Here is a 15282-nt window from a genome sequence, read left to right on the forward strand (position 1 = left end):
CTTTAAAACACATTTCTGAGACATGTAAATAACCTGTTTTAGCGTGAACAGCCCCTTTAAAACACATTTCTGAGACATGTAAATAACCTGTTTTTAGCGTGAACAGCCCCTTTAAAACACATTTCTGAGACATGTAAATAACCTGTTTTTAGCGTGAACAGCCCCTTTAAAACACATTTCTGAGACATGTAAATAACCTGTTTTTAGCGTGAACAGCCCCTTTAAAACACATTTCTGAGACATGTAAATAACCTGTTTTTAGCGTGAACGGCCCCTTTAAAACACATTTCTGAGACATGTAAATAACCTGTTTTTAGCGTGAACGGCCCCTTTAAAACACATTTCTGAGACATGTAAATAACCTGTTTTTAGCGTGAACAGCCCCTTTAAAACACATTTCTGAGACATGTAAATAACCTGTTTTTAGCGTGAACAGCCCCTTTAAAACACATTTCTGAGACTGTTTTATTATGTTCCTTTCTTTGGTGTTTTAGTTTGACTGGAAGACTTGTGTAAAGTTCCGTATTTTAGATTCCGTTCTGCTTTTTTAAGCCTCTCAAGCGTCGAAGCGTCGTGGTGCCACCAGTCCCGTGACTAAACGTTCGGTACACAGGGAGAGTCACAAATGACCCCCCATTCACTATATAGTGTACTGCATTTAACCAGGGAAATACATCCCACATGGCCCCCCATTCACTATATAGTGTACTGCATTTAACCAGGGAAATACATCCCACATGGCCCCCCATTCACTATATAGTGTACTGCATTTCACACGGTCAAAAGTATGTGGACAAAGTATGGTGCCCAGTCTGGTAACAGTTCTGCCTGCGCCGTGGGGCCCATCATCCACGCTAATTCATCAGACCTATGCTCAGTCTGGTAACAGTTCTCCCTGCGCCGTGGGACCCATCATCCACGCTAATTCATCAGACCTATGCCCAGTCTGGTAACAGTTCTCCCTGCGCCGTGGGGCCCATCATCCAGGCTAATTCATCAGACCTATGTCCAGTCTGGTTACAGTTCTCCCTGCGCCGTGGGGCCCATCATCCAGGCTAATTCATCAGACCTATGTAAGGAATGGGCTGCCATTAAGGAGCGAACACACACACGTACTGTGGTGACTGTGGCTGTGACTGTAGAAGGCTGGTAAAATTCCCTGACACAAGTCCAGACCGGTCCTGAGGACAGACTACAGACAGCAGCGAATAACTAACAGGTCCCTACCTGACAATAATAGAGTCATAACACTATAACACTATAATGAATAATGCTGTGAAAATACACACACACACACAAACACACACACACACACACACACACTAAAATATACTGACTGACAGACTCAAGTGGAAGATTTGTCAGACATGAGAGCTGAGTGAAGTGGCAGATCGACGTGTCTGTGTCTGTGTGTGTGTGTGTATTTTCACAGCATTATTCACCAGACACGACACACGACTCAGGAGCGAGTGACCCCCTCGTCTCCATGGAAACTGGCAGCACACACACAGAGTCTGTCGCTATTTTACTCTGATTATTATCTATCCTGATGCCTAGTCACTTTACCCTGCCTTCATGTACATATCTACCTCAAATACCTTATTATTATCTATCCTGATGCCTAGTCACTTTACCCTGCCTTCATGTACATATCTACCTCAAATACCTTATTATTATCTATCCTGATGCCTAGTCTCTTTACCCTGCCTTCATGTACATATCTACCTCAAATACCTTATTATTATCTATCCTGATGCCTAGTCACTTTACCCTGCCTTCATGCACATATCTACCTCAAATACCTTATTATTATCTATCCTGATGCCTAGTCACTTTACCCTGCCTTCATCTACATATCTACCTCAAATACCTTATTATTATCTATCCTGATGCCTAGTCACTTTACCCTGCCTTCTCACAGTCTGTCTCTGAACTGGGAGTGTAACCTGCTGTCTCACAGTCTGTCTCTGAACTGGGAGTGTACCCTGCCTATTACACTGTCTGTCTCTGAACTGGGAGTGTACCCTGCTGTCTCACAGTCTGTCTCTGAACTGGGAGTGTACCCTGCCTATTACACTGTCTGTCTCTGAACTGGGAGTGTACCCTGCCTATTACACTGTCTGTCCCTGAACTGGGAGTGTACCCTGCCTATTACACTGTCTGTCTCTGAACTGGGAGTGTACCCTGCCTATTACACTGTCTGTCTCTGAACTGGGAGTGTACCCTGCCTATTACACTGTCTGTCTCTGAACTGGGAGTGTACCCTGCGTATTACACTGTCTGTCTCTGAACTGGGAGTGTACCCTGCTGTTACACTGTCTGTCTCTGAACTGGGAGTGTACCCTGCCGTTACACTGTCTGTCTCTGAACTGGGAGTGTACCCTGCCTATTACACTGTCTGTCTCTGAACTGGGAGTGTACCCTGCCTATTACACAGTCTGTCTCTGAACTGGGAGTGTACCCTGCTGTTACACTGTCTGTCTCTGAACTGGGAGTGTACCCTGCTGTTACACTGTCTGTCCCTGAACTGGGAGTGTACCCTGCTGTTACACTGTCTGTCTCTGAACTGGGAGTGTACCCTGCTGTTATACTGTCTGTCTCTGAACTGGGAGTGTACCCTGCTGTTACACTGTCTGTCTCTGAACTGGGAGTGTACCCTGCTGTTACACTGTCTGTCTCTGAACTGGGAGTGTACCCTGCTGTTACACAGTCTGTCTCTGAACTGGGAGTGTACCCTGCCTATTACACTGTCTGTCTCTGAACTGGGAGTGTACCCTGCCTATTACACTCTCTGTCTCTGAACTGGGAGTGTACCCTGCCTATTACACTGTCTGTCTCTGAACTGGGAGTGTACCCTGCTGTTACACTGTCTGTCTCTGAACTGGGAGTGTACCCTGCCGTTACACTGTCTGTCTCTGAACTGGGAGTGTACCCTGCCTATTACACTGTCTGTCTCTGAACTGGGAGTGTACCCTGCCTATTACACTGTCTGTCTCTGAACTGGGAGTGTACCCTGCTGTTACACTGTCTGTCTCTGAACTGGGAGTGTACCCTGCTGTTACACTGTCTGTCTCTGAACTGGGAGTGTACCCTGCTGTTACACTGTCTGTCTCTGAACTGGGAGTGTACCCTGCTGTTATACTGTCTGTCTCTGAACTGGGAGTGTACCCTGCCGTTACATTGCCTGATAATACATACAGCACAGAACACAGAAGTGCATCCCAAAAGGCACCCTATTGCCTAGTGCACTACTTTGGACCAGAGTCCTATGGGAAAGTAGTGCACTAAATACGGAATAGGGTTCCAATAGGGACACAGACAGAAGCAGACATACAATCACTCTGGTTATGAATTAAACCTCATTCATTAGGTACCAGGGAAAAATTCCACATGTATTCATTACAAATTCATAAATTACAAATTCATAAATTACTAATTCATAAATTACTAATTCATAAATTACTAATTCACACATTCCCTATAATTTCCATTCGTGACTGGTTAAGAGGGATGACTCAGAGAACATCCCATCACGGTTTTAGGCTTTCGTTTTATTCTAGACCAGTAGCTCCTGTACAACCATTGGATGTCCAAGTAGCCTGGTGTTTCATCCATCCCGTCTGTCTATGTATCTGTCTGTTTTCACCTGTAGCCTGGTGTTTCCTCCATCCCGTCTGTCTGTGTATCTGTCTGTTTTCACCTGTAGCCTGGTGTTTCCTCCATCCCATCTGTCTATGTATCTGTCTGTTTTCACCTGTAATCCTTTTAAGTGTGTTATTCTCCAGGTTGCAGATGCTGGCAGTTTATGTTGCCTGCCCTTCCCAGCCCCAAGCTACTCCTCTGGGGTCGGCCCAACCTGATCAGCCGGTGGAGATGGCTCCAGGCATACGCCAACCGGCCAGACACTAGGTCCAACGAGGCTGGGTCCACACCTGCCCAGAGGTTCCCCGTCGAACCCCCCAAACATCCCCCTGAACCCTCCACTGGACCCCCCACTGGAGCTCCCACCGCCTCCTTGACCAACTTAGGTAGAGCCACAGAGTCAGGTAAGATGGAGCTGCTGTCGCTCCCCAGGAAGAGGTGATCCAGAGCCCGGTTCTGGAGGCTCTCCCTCAGGCTGCGGACCAGCTCCTCCATCCTGGCCACCAGGTGGCGATCCTCCCAGGCCTAAAAAAGAAAGACAAGTAGACGGTCAGTAGATGCAAAAAACCTTAGTAACGTATTTACAAATGATTCCAAACATACGTATATATGACAGAGTAGATCAGCCCTATAGAGGACAATAAATGAGGATGGATAACAGGCCTCCAATCAAATCAAAGTTTACTGTCATGTGAAAGGATGGGCAAAAATGACAAATTACAATTACAAATTATAATTACAAATTACAATAGGAAAATACCCTAAAGACTAATGTATCAAAATAAATTACAAAAATATGTTTGCAAAGTATGCAGTGGACTAAGGCCCTACCGTCTCAGTGCTCCTTAGATTAATACCCTGACTGGTCCCGAGTGGTGCCGTGGACTAAGGACCTACCGTCTCAGTGCTCCTTAGTTTAATACCCTGACTGGTCCCGAGTGGTGCCGTGGACTAAGGCCCTGCGTCTCAGTGCTCCTTAGTTTAATGCCCTGGTCCCGAGTGGTGCCGTGGACTAAGGCCCTACCGTCTCAGTGCTCCTTAGTTTAATAACCTGACTGGTCCCGAGTGGTGCAGTGGACTAAGGTCCTACCGTCTCAGCGCTCCTTAGTTTAATGCCCTGACTGGTCCCGAGTGGTGTAGTGGACTAAGGCCCTACAGGCTCTGGAAAGGCTCTGGAGCAACGAACCGCCCTTGCTGTCTCTGACTGGCCGGTTCCCCTCTTTCCACTGGGATTCTCTGCCTCTAACCCTATTACAGGGGCTGAGTCACTGGCTTACTGGGGCTCTCTCATGCCGTCCCTGGAAGGGGTGCGTCACCTGAGTGGGTTGATTCACTGATGTGGTCATCCTGTCTGGGTTGGCGCCCCCCCTTGGGTTGTGCCATGGCAGAGATCTTTGTGGGCTATACTCAGCCTTGTCTCAGGATGGTAAGTTGGTGGTTGAAGATATCCCTCTAGTGGTGTGGGGGCTGTGCTTTGGCAAAGTGGGTGGGGTTATATCCTTCCTGTTTGGCCCTGTCCGGGGGTGTCCTCGGATGGGGCCACAGTGTCTCCTGACCCCTCCTGTCTCAGCCTCCAGTATTTATGCTGTAGTAGTTATGTGTCGGGGGGCTGGGGTCAGTTTGTTATATGGAGTACTTCTCCTGTCCTATTCGGTGTCCTGTGTGAATCTAAGTGTGCGTTCTCTAATTCTCTCCTTCTCTCTTTCTTTCTTTCTCTCTCTCGGAGGACCTGAGCCCTAGGACCATGCCCCAGGACTACCTGACATGATGACTCCTTGCTGTCCCCAGTCCATCTGACCGTGCTGCTGCTCCAGTTTCAACTGTTCTGCCTTATTATTATACGACCATGCTGGTCATTTATGAACATTTGAACATCTTGGCCATGTTCTGTTATAATCTCCACCCGGCACAGCCAGAAGAGGACTGGCCACCCCACATAGCCTGGTTCCTCTCTAGGTTTCTTCCTAGGTTTTGGCCTTTCTAGGGAGTTTTTCCTAGCCACCGTGCTTCTACACCTGCATTGCTTGCTGTTTGGGGTTTTAGGCTGGGTTTCTGTACAGCACTTTGAGATATCAGCTGATGTACGAAGGGCTATATGAATACATTTGATTTGATTTTGATTTGATACCGTCTCAGCGCTCCTTAGTTTAGGAAGGTGTAACCTGTAGTACCTATTAAAGGTAGGGTGTAACCTGTAGTACCTATTAAAGGTAGGGTGTAACCTGTAGTACCTATTAAAGGTAGGGTGTAACCTGTAGTACCTATTAAAGGTAGGGTGTAACCTGTAGTACCTATTAAAGGTAGGGTGTAACCTGTAGTACCTATTAAAGGTAGGGTGTAACCTGTAGTACCTATTAGTGGACTATGGTCCGACTGTCTCAGTGGTCCTTAGTTTAATACCCTGACTGGTCCTGAGTGGTGCAGTGGACTAAGGTCCTACAGTCTCAGTGCTCCTTAGTTTAGGAAGGTGTAACCTGTAGTACCTATTAAAGGCATGGTGTAACCTGTAGTACCTATTAAAGGTAGGGTGTAACCTGTAGTACCTATTAAAGGTAGGGTGTAACCTGTAGTACCTATTAAAGGCATGGTGTAACCTGTAGTACCTATTAAAGGTAGGGTGTAACCTGTAGTACCTATTAAAGGTAGGGTGTAACCTGTAGTACCTATTAAAGGCATGGTGTAACCTGTAGTACCTATTAAAGGTAGGGTGTAACCTGTAGTACCTATTAAAGGTAGGGTGTAACCTGTAGTACCTATTAAAGGTAGGGTGTAACCTGTAGTACCTATTAAAGGTAGGGTGTAACCTGTAGTACCTATTAAAGGTAGGGTGTAACCTGTAGTACCTATTAAAGGTAGGGTGTAACCTGTAGTACCTATTAAAGGTAGGGTGTAACCTGTAGTACCTATTAAAGTGCATGGTGTAACCTGTAGTACCTATTAAAGGTAGGGTGTTTCCTACCTCTGCAGGAGAGCTGAGTAGCAGACGCAGCCAGGCCGTCTTCAGCGTGTAGGAGGAGAGGACTGACCTCCAGAGCGCCCCCCGGTGGCTGTCCAGTGCCTGGCCACCAAGGTCACGCAGGGCCTTGGTCAGCTGGAGCACCTTGAGGTGGCAGGAGGGCTGTGGTGAGCGGCCACGGAGCCAGCCCAGCAGACGCTGCTCCTGGCGGGGGAAGAACAAGTCCACAGGTCCCTCTCATCGCTCTGCTGGTTCTGGTGCTGGTCTGGAATGAATGGATGAGAATGAAAGGAGAGAATGGATGGATGGATGGATGGATGAATGAATGAATGGATGGATGTGGATGGATGGATGAATGAATGAATAATGGATGGATGGATGGATGGATGAATGAATGAATGGATGGATGGATGGATGGATGGATGGATGGATGGATGGATGGATGGATGGATGGATGGATGGATGGATGGATGGATGGATGGATGAATGAATGAATGAATGGATGGATGGATGGATGGATGGATGGATGGATGGATGGATGGATGGATGGATGGATGGATGGATGGATGGATGGATGAAGGACAGAAGGAAGTAAAGAAAGAAGAAAAGAAGTAAGGAAGGAAGTAGGGAAGGAAAGAAGGAGACAGGGAATGAATGATTTAGTGAATGAAATCATGAATGAATGAATGAATGAAATAATGAATGAATGAATGATTAAATAATGAATTAATGAATTAATGAAATAATGAATTAATGATTAAATAATGAATTAATGATCAAAGAAAGGAGAGTAATGAAGAAAGAGTAATACACTTCATTGAATTTGTAAATTATATCATATATTTACCCCATATCACACACCTGTATTTGACATCGCCGCTGAGGCCGTCGTTTCCATGGGAACCAGGTAGATCCCGTCTCCGAGGGGGATGGCAGGGAGGAGCCGTATTGCCATGGAGATGTGACAGCAGACGTAGTCGGAACGCGGTGTGAGGCGGAGCTGCACACGGTCGTCGGCGAGTGCCAGACTCAGCGTACAGCGCTGCTCGAAAGGGTAGCGCACGGTTGCTAGGCAACGCTGGACCGCCGGGTAGAACCAACGGAGGACGGAGTCCGGGGTCAGGCGATAGACTCCGCCCCCTCCTCCTCCTCCTCCTTCTCCTGACACTGCCGTGACCCCTGACAATGAGCTCGATGACCTTTCGGGCAACCCCCGAGAAGGGTGCATTCGTAAAAAGGTGTCAGTGAAGTTGCGGTGTTTTCGTAGCCAGTCCCCACGGCGAGGCGTCTCTAGACTGCACCGCGGCACGCCGCTCCACCCACCGTCCTCTGAGCTTTCCGCTTTCATCTCTTCCTTCACCTCGTCCTTCAAGACTTCCTTCCCTTCTTCTTGGACCTCTGTCTGCTCCTCCACCTTGCTGTCGTCCTTCAAGACTTCCTTCACTTTATTGCTTCTTACCCTCATCATGTTCCCCTTCCCCGACCTCCTCCCTTTCTCTTTAACCTCCCCCCTCTCCCCCCTCACATCCTCCTTGCCCTCCCCCTTCCCCGACCTCCTCCCGTTCTCTTTAACCTCCCCCATCTGCTCCCTCACATCCTCCTTGCCCTCCCCCTTCCCTGACTTTCTCCTATTCTCTTTAACCTCCCCCCTCTGCTCCCTCACATCCTCCTTGCCCTCCCCCTTCCCTGACTTTCTCCTATTCTCTATAACCTCCACCCTCTTGTTATTTTCCTCAGCTCTCTTGTCCCCCTTCTCTTTTTTCCCCTCCCCCCTCACATCCCTCTTGCCCTCCCCCTTCTCCTCTCCTCTCTCATCCTTCTTCTCCTCCCCCCTCCTCTCCCCCCTGTATACTCGTGGCTCCAGTCTGAGTTCTCGGGGTATCTTCAGAGGTACCAGGATGTCATAGTAGTCTGGAGCGCCCACCTTGTGCTCCTCGTATGAACTGCCCACCTGCAACCAGACCAGACAAACAAGGATTTTGTGAGTCCCAAATTGCACCCTAATTCCCGAGAAGTATGTTTACGTACCATCAACTCTCTTAACTAATTAATCATTTAACCACAAAAAGAGAAAATGTTATCTTCCGAAACTCACCTGCAGGAAGTCTCCCCGGAACGCCAGAGAGGACTCTGGGATACCTCCAGTGGCACGTCCGGCTCTGACCAGCTCCCCGACCAGTTTGGCCACGTGGGCCTTGCTGTGCCCCAGGACGTGAGGAGACAGACGCACCCAGCGCTCGTAGTAGTCCTCCAGGACCTCTCGACGAGACCAACCCGATTTCAGAGCCCCGTCAGCGGCCTCGAGAGGCACCCTCTGGGGCCCCCCTGGGTGGGTGGAGCAGTACCTGTAGTTACACATTGATAGTTCAGTCTAATCATATTTGAACAGATGGATACTTTTTGCAATCAAGGGACCGACAGCATTATGAGTATTATTACAAGTTTTCAAAAGCAGAAGCAAAAATCACCGTAGTAACCGTGCAAGAGAGAGAGAGAGAGAGAGAGAGAGAGAGAGAGACAGAGAGACAGAGAGACAGAGAGAGAGAGAGAGAGAGAGAGAGAGACAGAGAGACAGAGAGAGAGAGAGAGAGAGAGAGAGAGAGAGAGAGAGAGAGAGAGAGAGAGACAGCCCCCCTAGACGCAACTATGACAAAACAACCAACCAAAACGGGTCACAACTCCTGCAGCTCTGTTGCACGCTGGGTATGTACGTAGTCAATAGTAGGCTTCGATGTGACTCTCACGGTAGATACACCTATAGCTCATCGCTTGGCAGTAGTACTGTAGACTACTTTATCACTGAACTCAACCCAGAGTCTCTCAGAGGGTCCACAGTCAACCCCCTCAGATCACAGCAAAATCACAGTCTACTTGAACAGAGCAATACTCAATCATGAGGCATCAAAGCCAACGGAACGGAGTAATATTAAGAAATGCTTTAGAAGGAAGGAATGTAGTGTAGAAACCTACCAAAAAACTAATTCAATCCCTTGTAGACAACTTCCTGGACAAAATGTTTCACCATAATAGTGAAGGTGTGAACCTGGCAATAGAAAACCTTTTAGACAACTTCCTGGACAAAACGTTTCACCGTAATAGTGAAGGTGTGAACCTGGCAGTAGAAAACCTTTTAGACAACTTCCTGGACAAAACGTTTCACCGTAATAGTGAAGGTGTGAACCTGCCAGTAGAAAACCTTTTAGACAACTTCCTGGACAAAATATTTCACCGTAATAGTGAAGGTGTGAACCTGGCAGTAGAAACCTTTTAGACAACTTCCTGGACAAAATATTTCACCGTAATAGTGAAGGTGTGAACCTGGCAGTAGAAAACCTTTTAGACAACTTCCTGGACAAAATGTTTCACCGTAATAGTGAAGGTGTGAACCTGGCAGTAGAAAACCTAAACAGTATATCTGACCTCTCACCCTACTGAATCTAAACATATCAAGCAAACAACCTAAGAAAGACATTGAGAAACCTGTCCAACCAAAAGCATAGAGACCCAGAAAACCTGAGCCTTCACAGTGGTGAAGCCCTAAAACAATTCATAAACACACTGCGGAAAAAGAAGGAACAACACGTCAGAAATCAACTAAATGCAACTGAAGAATCCATAGACTCAAACCACTTCTGGGAAAACACTAAACAAACAACAACATGAAGAGTTATCTATCCGAAACGAAGATGAATGGGTAAATCACTTCTCCAATATTTTTGGCTCTATAACTAAGACGACCAGAACTCACTGGATTCTCCAATTATATTGAATGAACTACAGGACAAAATAAAAAAGGCCTGTGGGGTTGATTGTCTCCTAAATGAAATGTTAAAATATACAGACGACAAATTCCAATTGGCTTATATTTAAACTCTTTAACGTCATCCTCAGCTTTGGCATCTTCCCCAATATTTGGAACCAAGGACTGATCATCCCAATCCACAAAAGTGGAGACACATTTGACCCCAATAACTACTGTGGGATTTGCATCAACAGCAACCAGGAAATATCCTTGTAAAATCTATCAACAGCAACCAGGAAATATCCTTGTAAAATCTATCAACAGCAACCAGGAAATATCCTTGTAAAATCTATCAACAGCAACCAGGAAATATCCTTGTAAAATCTATCAACAGCAACCAGGAAATATCCTTGTAAAATCTATCATCAACAGCAACCAGGAAATATCCTTGTAAAATCTATCATCAACAGCAACCAGGAAATATCCTTGTAAAATCTATCAACAGCAACCAGGAAATATCCTTGTAAAATCTATCAACAGCAACCAGGAAATTTCCTTGTAAAATCTATCAACAGCAACCTTGAAATATCCTTGTAAAATCTATCAACACCAACCAGGAAATTTCCTTGTAAAATCTATCAACAGCAACCAGGAAATTTCCTTGTAAAATCTATCAACAGCAACCAGGAAATTTCCTTGTAAAATCTATCAACAGCAACCAGGAAATTTCCTTGTAAAATCTATCAACAGCAACCAGGAAATATCCTTGTAAAATCTATGTAAAACAACAATAATGACAAACCTTCGTAAGGAAAGCTCAGGGAGACCTTCCATAACAAAGCCATCACCTACAGAGAGAGGAACCTGGAGAAGAGTCCCCTAAGCAAGCTGGTCCTGGGGCTCTGTTCACAAACACACCCCACAGAGCCCCAGGACAACAGCACAATTAGACCCAACCAAATCATGAGAAAACAAAAAGATAATTACTTAACACATTGGAAAGAATTAACAAAAAAAACAGAGCAAACTAGAATGCTATTTGGCCCTACACAGAGAGTACACAGCGGCAGAATACCTGACCACTGTGACTGACCCTACACAGAGAGTACACAGTGGCAGAATACCTGACCACTGTGACTGACCCTACACAGAGAGTACACAGTGGCAGAATACCTGACCACTGTGACTGACCCTACACAGAGAGTACACAGTGGCAGAATACCTGACCACTGTGACTGACCCTACACAGAGAGTACACAGTGGCAGAATACCTGACCACTGTGACTGACCCTACACAGAGAGTACACAGTGGCAGAATACCTGACCACTGTGACTGACCCTACACAGAGAGTACACAGCGGCAGAATACCGGACCACTGTGACTGGCCCAAACTTAAGGAAAGCTTTGACTATGTACAGACTCAGTGAGCATAGCCTTGCTATTGAGAAAGGCCGCCGTAGGCAGACATGGCTCTCAAGAGAAGACAGGCTATGTGCTCACTGCCCACAAAATGAGGTGGAAACTGAGCTGCACTTCCTAACCTCCTGCCCAATGTATGACCATATTAGAGAGACATATTTCCCTCAGATTACACAGATCCACAAAGAATTCGAAAACAAATCCAATGTTGATAAACTCCCATATCTACTGGGTGAAATTCCACAGTGTGCCATCACAGCAGCAAGATTTGTGACCTGTTGCCACGAGAAAAGGGCAACCAGTGAAGAACAAACACCATTGTAAATACAACCCATATTTATGCTTATTTATTTTATCTTGTGTCCTTTAGCCATTGTACATTGTATATTGTTAGAACACTGTATATATATATATATAATATGACATTTGTAATGTCTTTACTGTTTTGAAACTTCTGTATGTGAAATGTTTACTGTTAATTTTTGTTGTTTGTCACTTTATATATTCACTTTGTATGTTGTCTACCTCACTTGCTTTGGCAATGTTAACACATGTTTCCCATACCAATAAAGCCCTTGAATTGAATTGAATTGAGAGAGAGAGAGAGAGAGAGAGAGAGAGAGACAGAGAGAGACAGAGAGAGACAGAGAGAGTGGAAGAGAGAGACAGACAGAGAGAGAGGAGAGAGAGAGAGAGAGAGAGAGAGAGAGAGAGAGAGAGAGAGAGAGAGAGAGAGAGAGAGAGAGAGAGAGAGAGAGAGAGAGAGAGAGAGAGAGAGAGAGAGAGAGTAAGATAGAGAAAGAGAAGATATGATGTGTGTGGACTGTGTACCTTATGAAGAGGTAGCAGAGGACACAGGCCAGCAGTAGTTTGATGAGTGAGAAAAAGACAGGAGGGCCCTGGTCAGAGCAGGGCTCTGTCCCAGCCTCGTACCCAGGATCGGGGCCTGATTCTGGGCCTGATTCTGGGCTTAGCCAGTGGGTTATGTGATGGTGGAAAACCAGACCTGTCAACACACAGGTCAACAGAGGCCAGAACACCCGCAGGTTCAGAGTGTACACACTCATCCTCCTCTCTCTCTCACTCTCTCTCTCTTCTCGTTCCCCCTCTCTCTTCTCGTTCCCTCTCTCTCTTCTCGTTCCCTCTCTTCTCGTTCCCGCTCTCTCTTCTCGTTCCCTCTCTCTCTTCTCGTTCCCCCTCTCTCCTTCTTTCTGTTGCTCCTAGGTTCCTTCGTTCTTTCTCTTCTTCTTGTCTGTCTAGGACTTGTTCTTTAGCGATGCCAGAGAACTGAGACAGGGTCAGGGAAGGCTAACCCATCATGACACACACGCTGACACACACACGCTGACTCTCTCTCTCTCTCGTCTTTTCCCTCCTCTGCGCCTCAATGTTCTTCTCTCCTTCTTCTTCTCTCCTTCCTTCTTGTAACAGAACTCCCACTTCTTATCCTTCTTCTTCTCTCCTCTCCTTCTTGTAACAGAACTCCCACTTCTTATCCTTCTTCTTCTCTCCTTCCTTCTTGTAACAGAACTCCCACTTCTTATCCTTCTTCTTCTCTCCTCTCCTTCTTGTAACAGAACTCCCACTTCTTATCCTTCTTCTTCTCTCCAGCTTGTTTGTTCAGTTTAAAGTCAGTTGAAGTTCCTCTTCAGAAGTGGCCCCTCCTTCTCCTCCTCTCTTCTTCAATCTGTCCCTCCTGTTTTTCCTCTTCAGGGCTGTATGATGTCAGGTTTATATGTCTTTGTGAAGACAGGTTCTCTCTCTCTTGTCCTCTTGTTCTCTCTCTTGTCTTCTCTTTTTCCCGGTCTCTTTCTCTCTCTCTCTCTCTGAGCTCAGAGGAAATGCCAAACTCTTGAGAGAGGAATTTTAGTTTTAAAAAAAGAGGGGGAGGAGGAGGAGAGAGAGACTGGGCGGCAACACTCTCCTCCCACCTCTTAAAGAGACAAAGACATTGTTTCACATCTCAACATTACATTCAAAAGGGGACTCAGGGCCATGTCCCAAATGGAGCCCTATTCCCTGTATGTATCTGTGTGTGTGTGTGTGTGTGTGTGTGTGTGTGTGTGTGTGTGTGTGTGTGTGTGTGTGTGTGTGTGTGTGTGTGTGTGTGTGTGTGTGTGTACATGTGGGTGTGTGTACAGTACTCCCTCAGTGAGTGACTCAATGGGTCCTTGTTTAGCTGAACTGGACCACACCTCTGACTAAGGTCTGTCCTGGGCTGGCTGGTTGCATCCCAAACGGCACCCTAGTGCCCTATAGGGCCCTGGTCTAAAGTAGTGTGCTATAGAGGGAATAGGGCTCTGGTCTAAAGTAGGGCACTATAGAGGGAATAGGGCTCTGGTCTAAAGTAGGGCACTATACAGGGAATAGGGTTCTGGTCCATAGTAGGGCACTATAGAGGGAATAGGGCTCTGGTCTAAAGTAGGGCACTATAGAGGGAATAGGGCTCTGGTCTATAGTAGGGCACTATAGAGGGAATAGGGCCCTGGTCTAAAGTAGGGCCCTGGTCTAAAGTAGGGCACTATAGAGGGAATAGGGCCCTGGTCTAAAGTAGGGCACTATAGAGGGAATAGGGCTCCACTTGGGACACATTCTGATGATGCATTCCCAGTGCCCTACAGTGAAGTGTGGGAGAGGTTTATAAGAGATTATTATACCACTCTCTACAGCCCATTTAAACTAAACACTGTTATACACAGATATACATTATTAAACTAACTGTTGTCACAGACATACATTATTAAACTGTTATACACAGATATACATTATTAAACTAACTGTTGTCACATATATACATTATTAAACTGTTATACACAGACATACATTATTAAACTGTTATACACAGACATACATTATTAAACTAACTGTTATACACAGACATACATTATTAAACTAACTGTTGTCACAGATATACATTATTAAACTGTTATACACAGACATACATTATTAAACTGTTATACACAGACATACATTATTAAACTGTTATACACAGACATACATTATTAAACTAACTGTGGTCACAGACCTACATTATTAAACTAACTGTTATACACAGACATACATTATTAAACTAACTGTTATACACAGACATACATTATTAAACTAACTGTGGTCACAGATATACATTATTAAACTAACTGTGGTCACAGACATACATTATTAAACTAACTGTTATACACAGACATACATTATTAAACTAACTGTTATACACAGACATACATTATTAAACTAACTGTTATACACAGACATACATTATTAAACTGTTATACACAGACATACATTATTAAACTAACTGTTGTCACAGACATACATTATTAAACTAACTGTTATACACAGACATACATTATTAAACTAACTGTTATACACAGATATACATTATTAAACTGTTATACACAGACATACATTATTAAACTAACTGTTGTCACAGACATACATTATTAAACTAACTGTTATACACAGACATACATTATTAAACTAACTGTTGTCACAGATCTGCTTATTAAACTAACTGTTATACACAGA

General features: G+C 45.4%; 1 protein-coding gene across 1 annotated transcript in view; it reads right to left on the reverse strand.

Moving 5' to 3' along the window:
• Window positions 1–12922, reverse strand: part of LOC116360010 (uncharacterized) — a 13681-nt gene extending 759 nt beyond the window's left edge. Inside the window, exons 1-5 of the mRNA XM_031814432.1 lie at window positions 12592–12922; window positions 8694–8943; window positions 7460–8549; window positions 6602–6863; window positions 1–4167 (exon numbers count right to left, since the gene is read on the reverse strand). The exon at window positions 1–4167 is cut by the window's left edge and continues 759 nt beyond it. Of these exons, the coding sequence (XP_031670292.1) occupies window positions 6730–6863; window positions 7460–8549; window positions 8694–8943; window positions 12592–12827 (1710 nt within the window). The 5' untranslated portion in view covers window positions 12828–12922 and the 3' untranslated portion in view covers window positions 1–4167; window positions 6602–6729. The remainder of the gene's footprint in view (window positions 4168–6601; window positions 6864–7459; window positions 8550–8693; window positions 8944–12591) is intronic.
• Between the last annotated feature and the right edge of the window lie 2360 nt (window positions 12923–15282).

This window comes from Oncorhynchus kisutch, unplaced genomic scaffold, assembly GCF_002021735.2.
Source record: "Oncorhynchus kisutch isolate 150728-3 unplaced genomic scaffold, Okis_V2 Okis06b-Okis10b_hom, whole genome shotgun sequence".
Classification (NCBI taxonomy): Eukaryota; Metazoa; Chordata; class Actinopteri; order Salmoniformes; family Salmonidae; genus Oncorhynchus; species Oncorhynchus kisutch.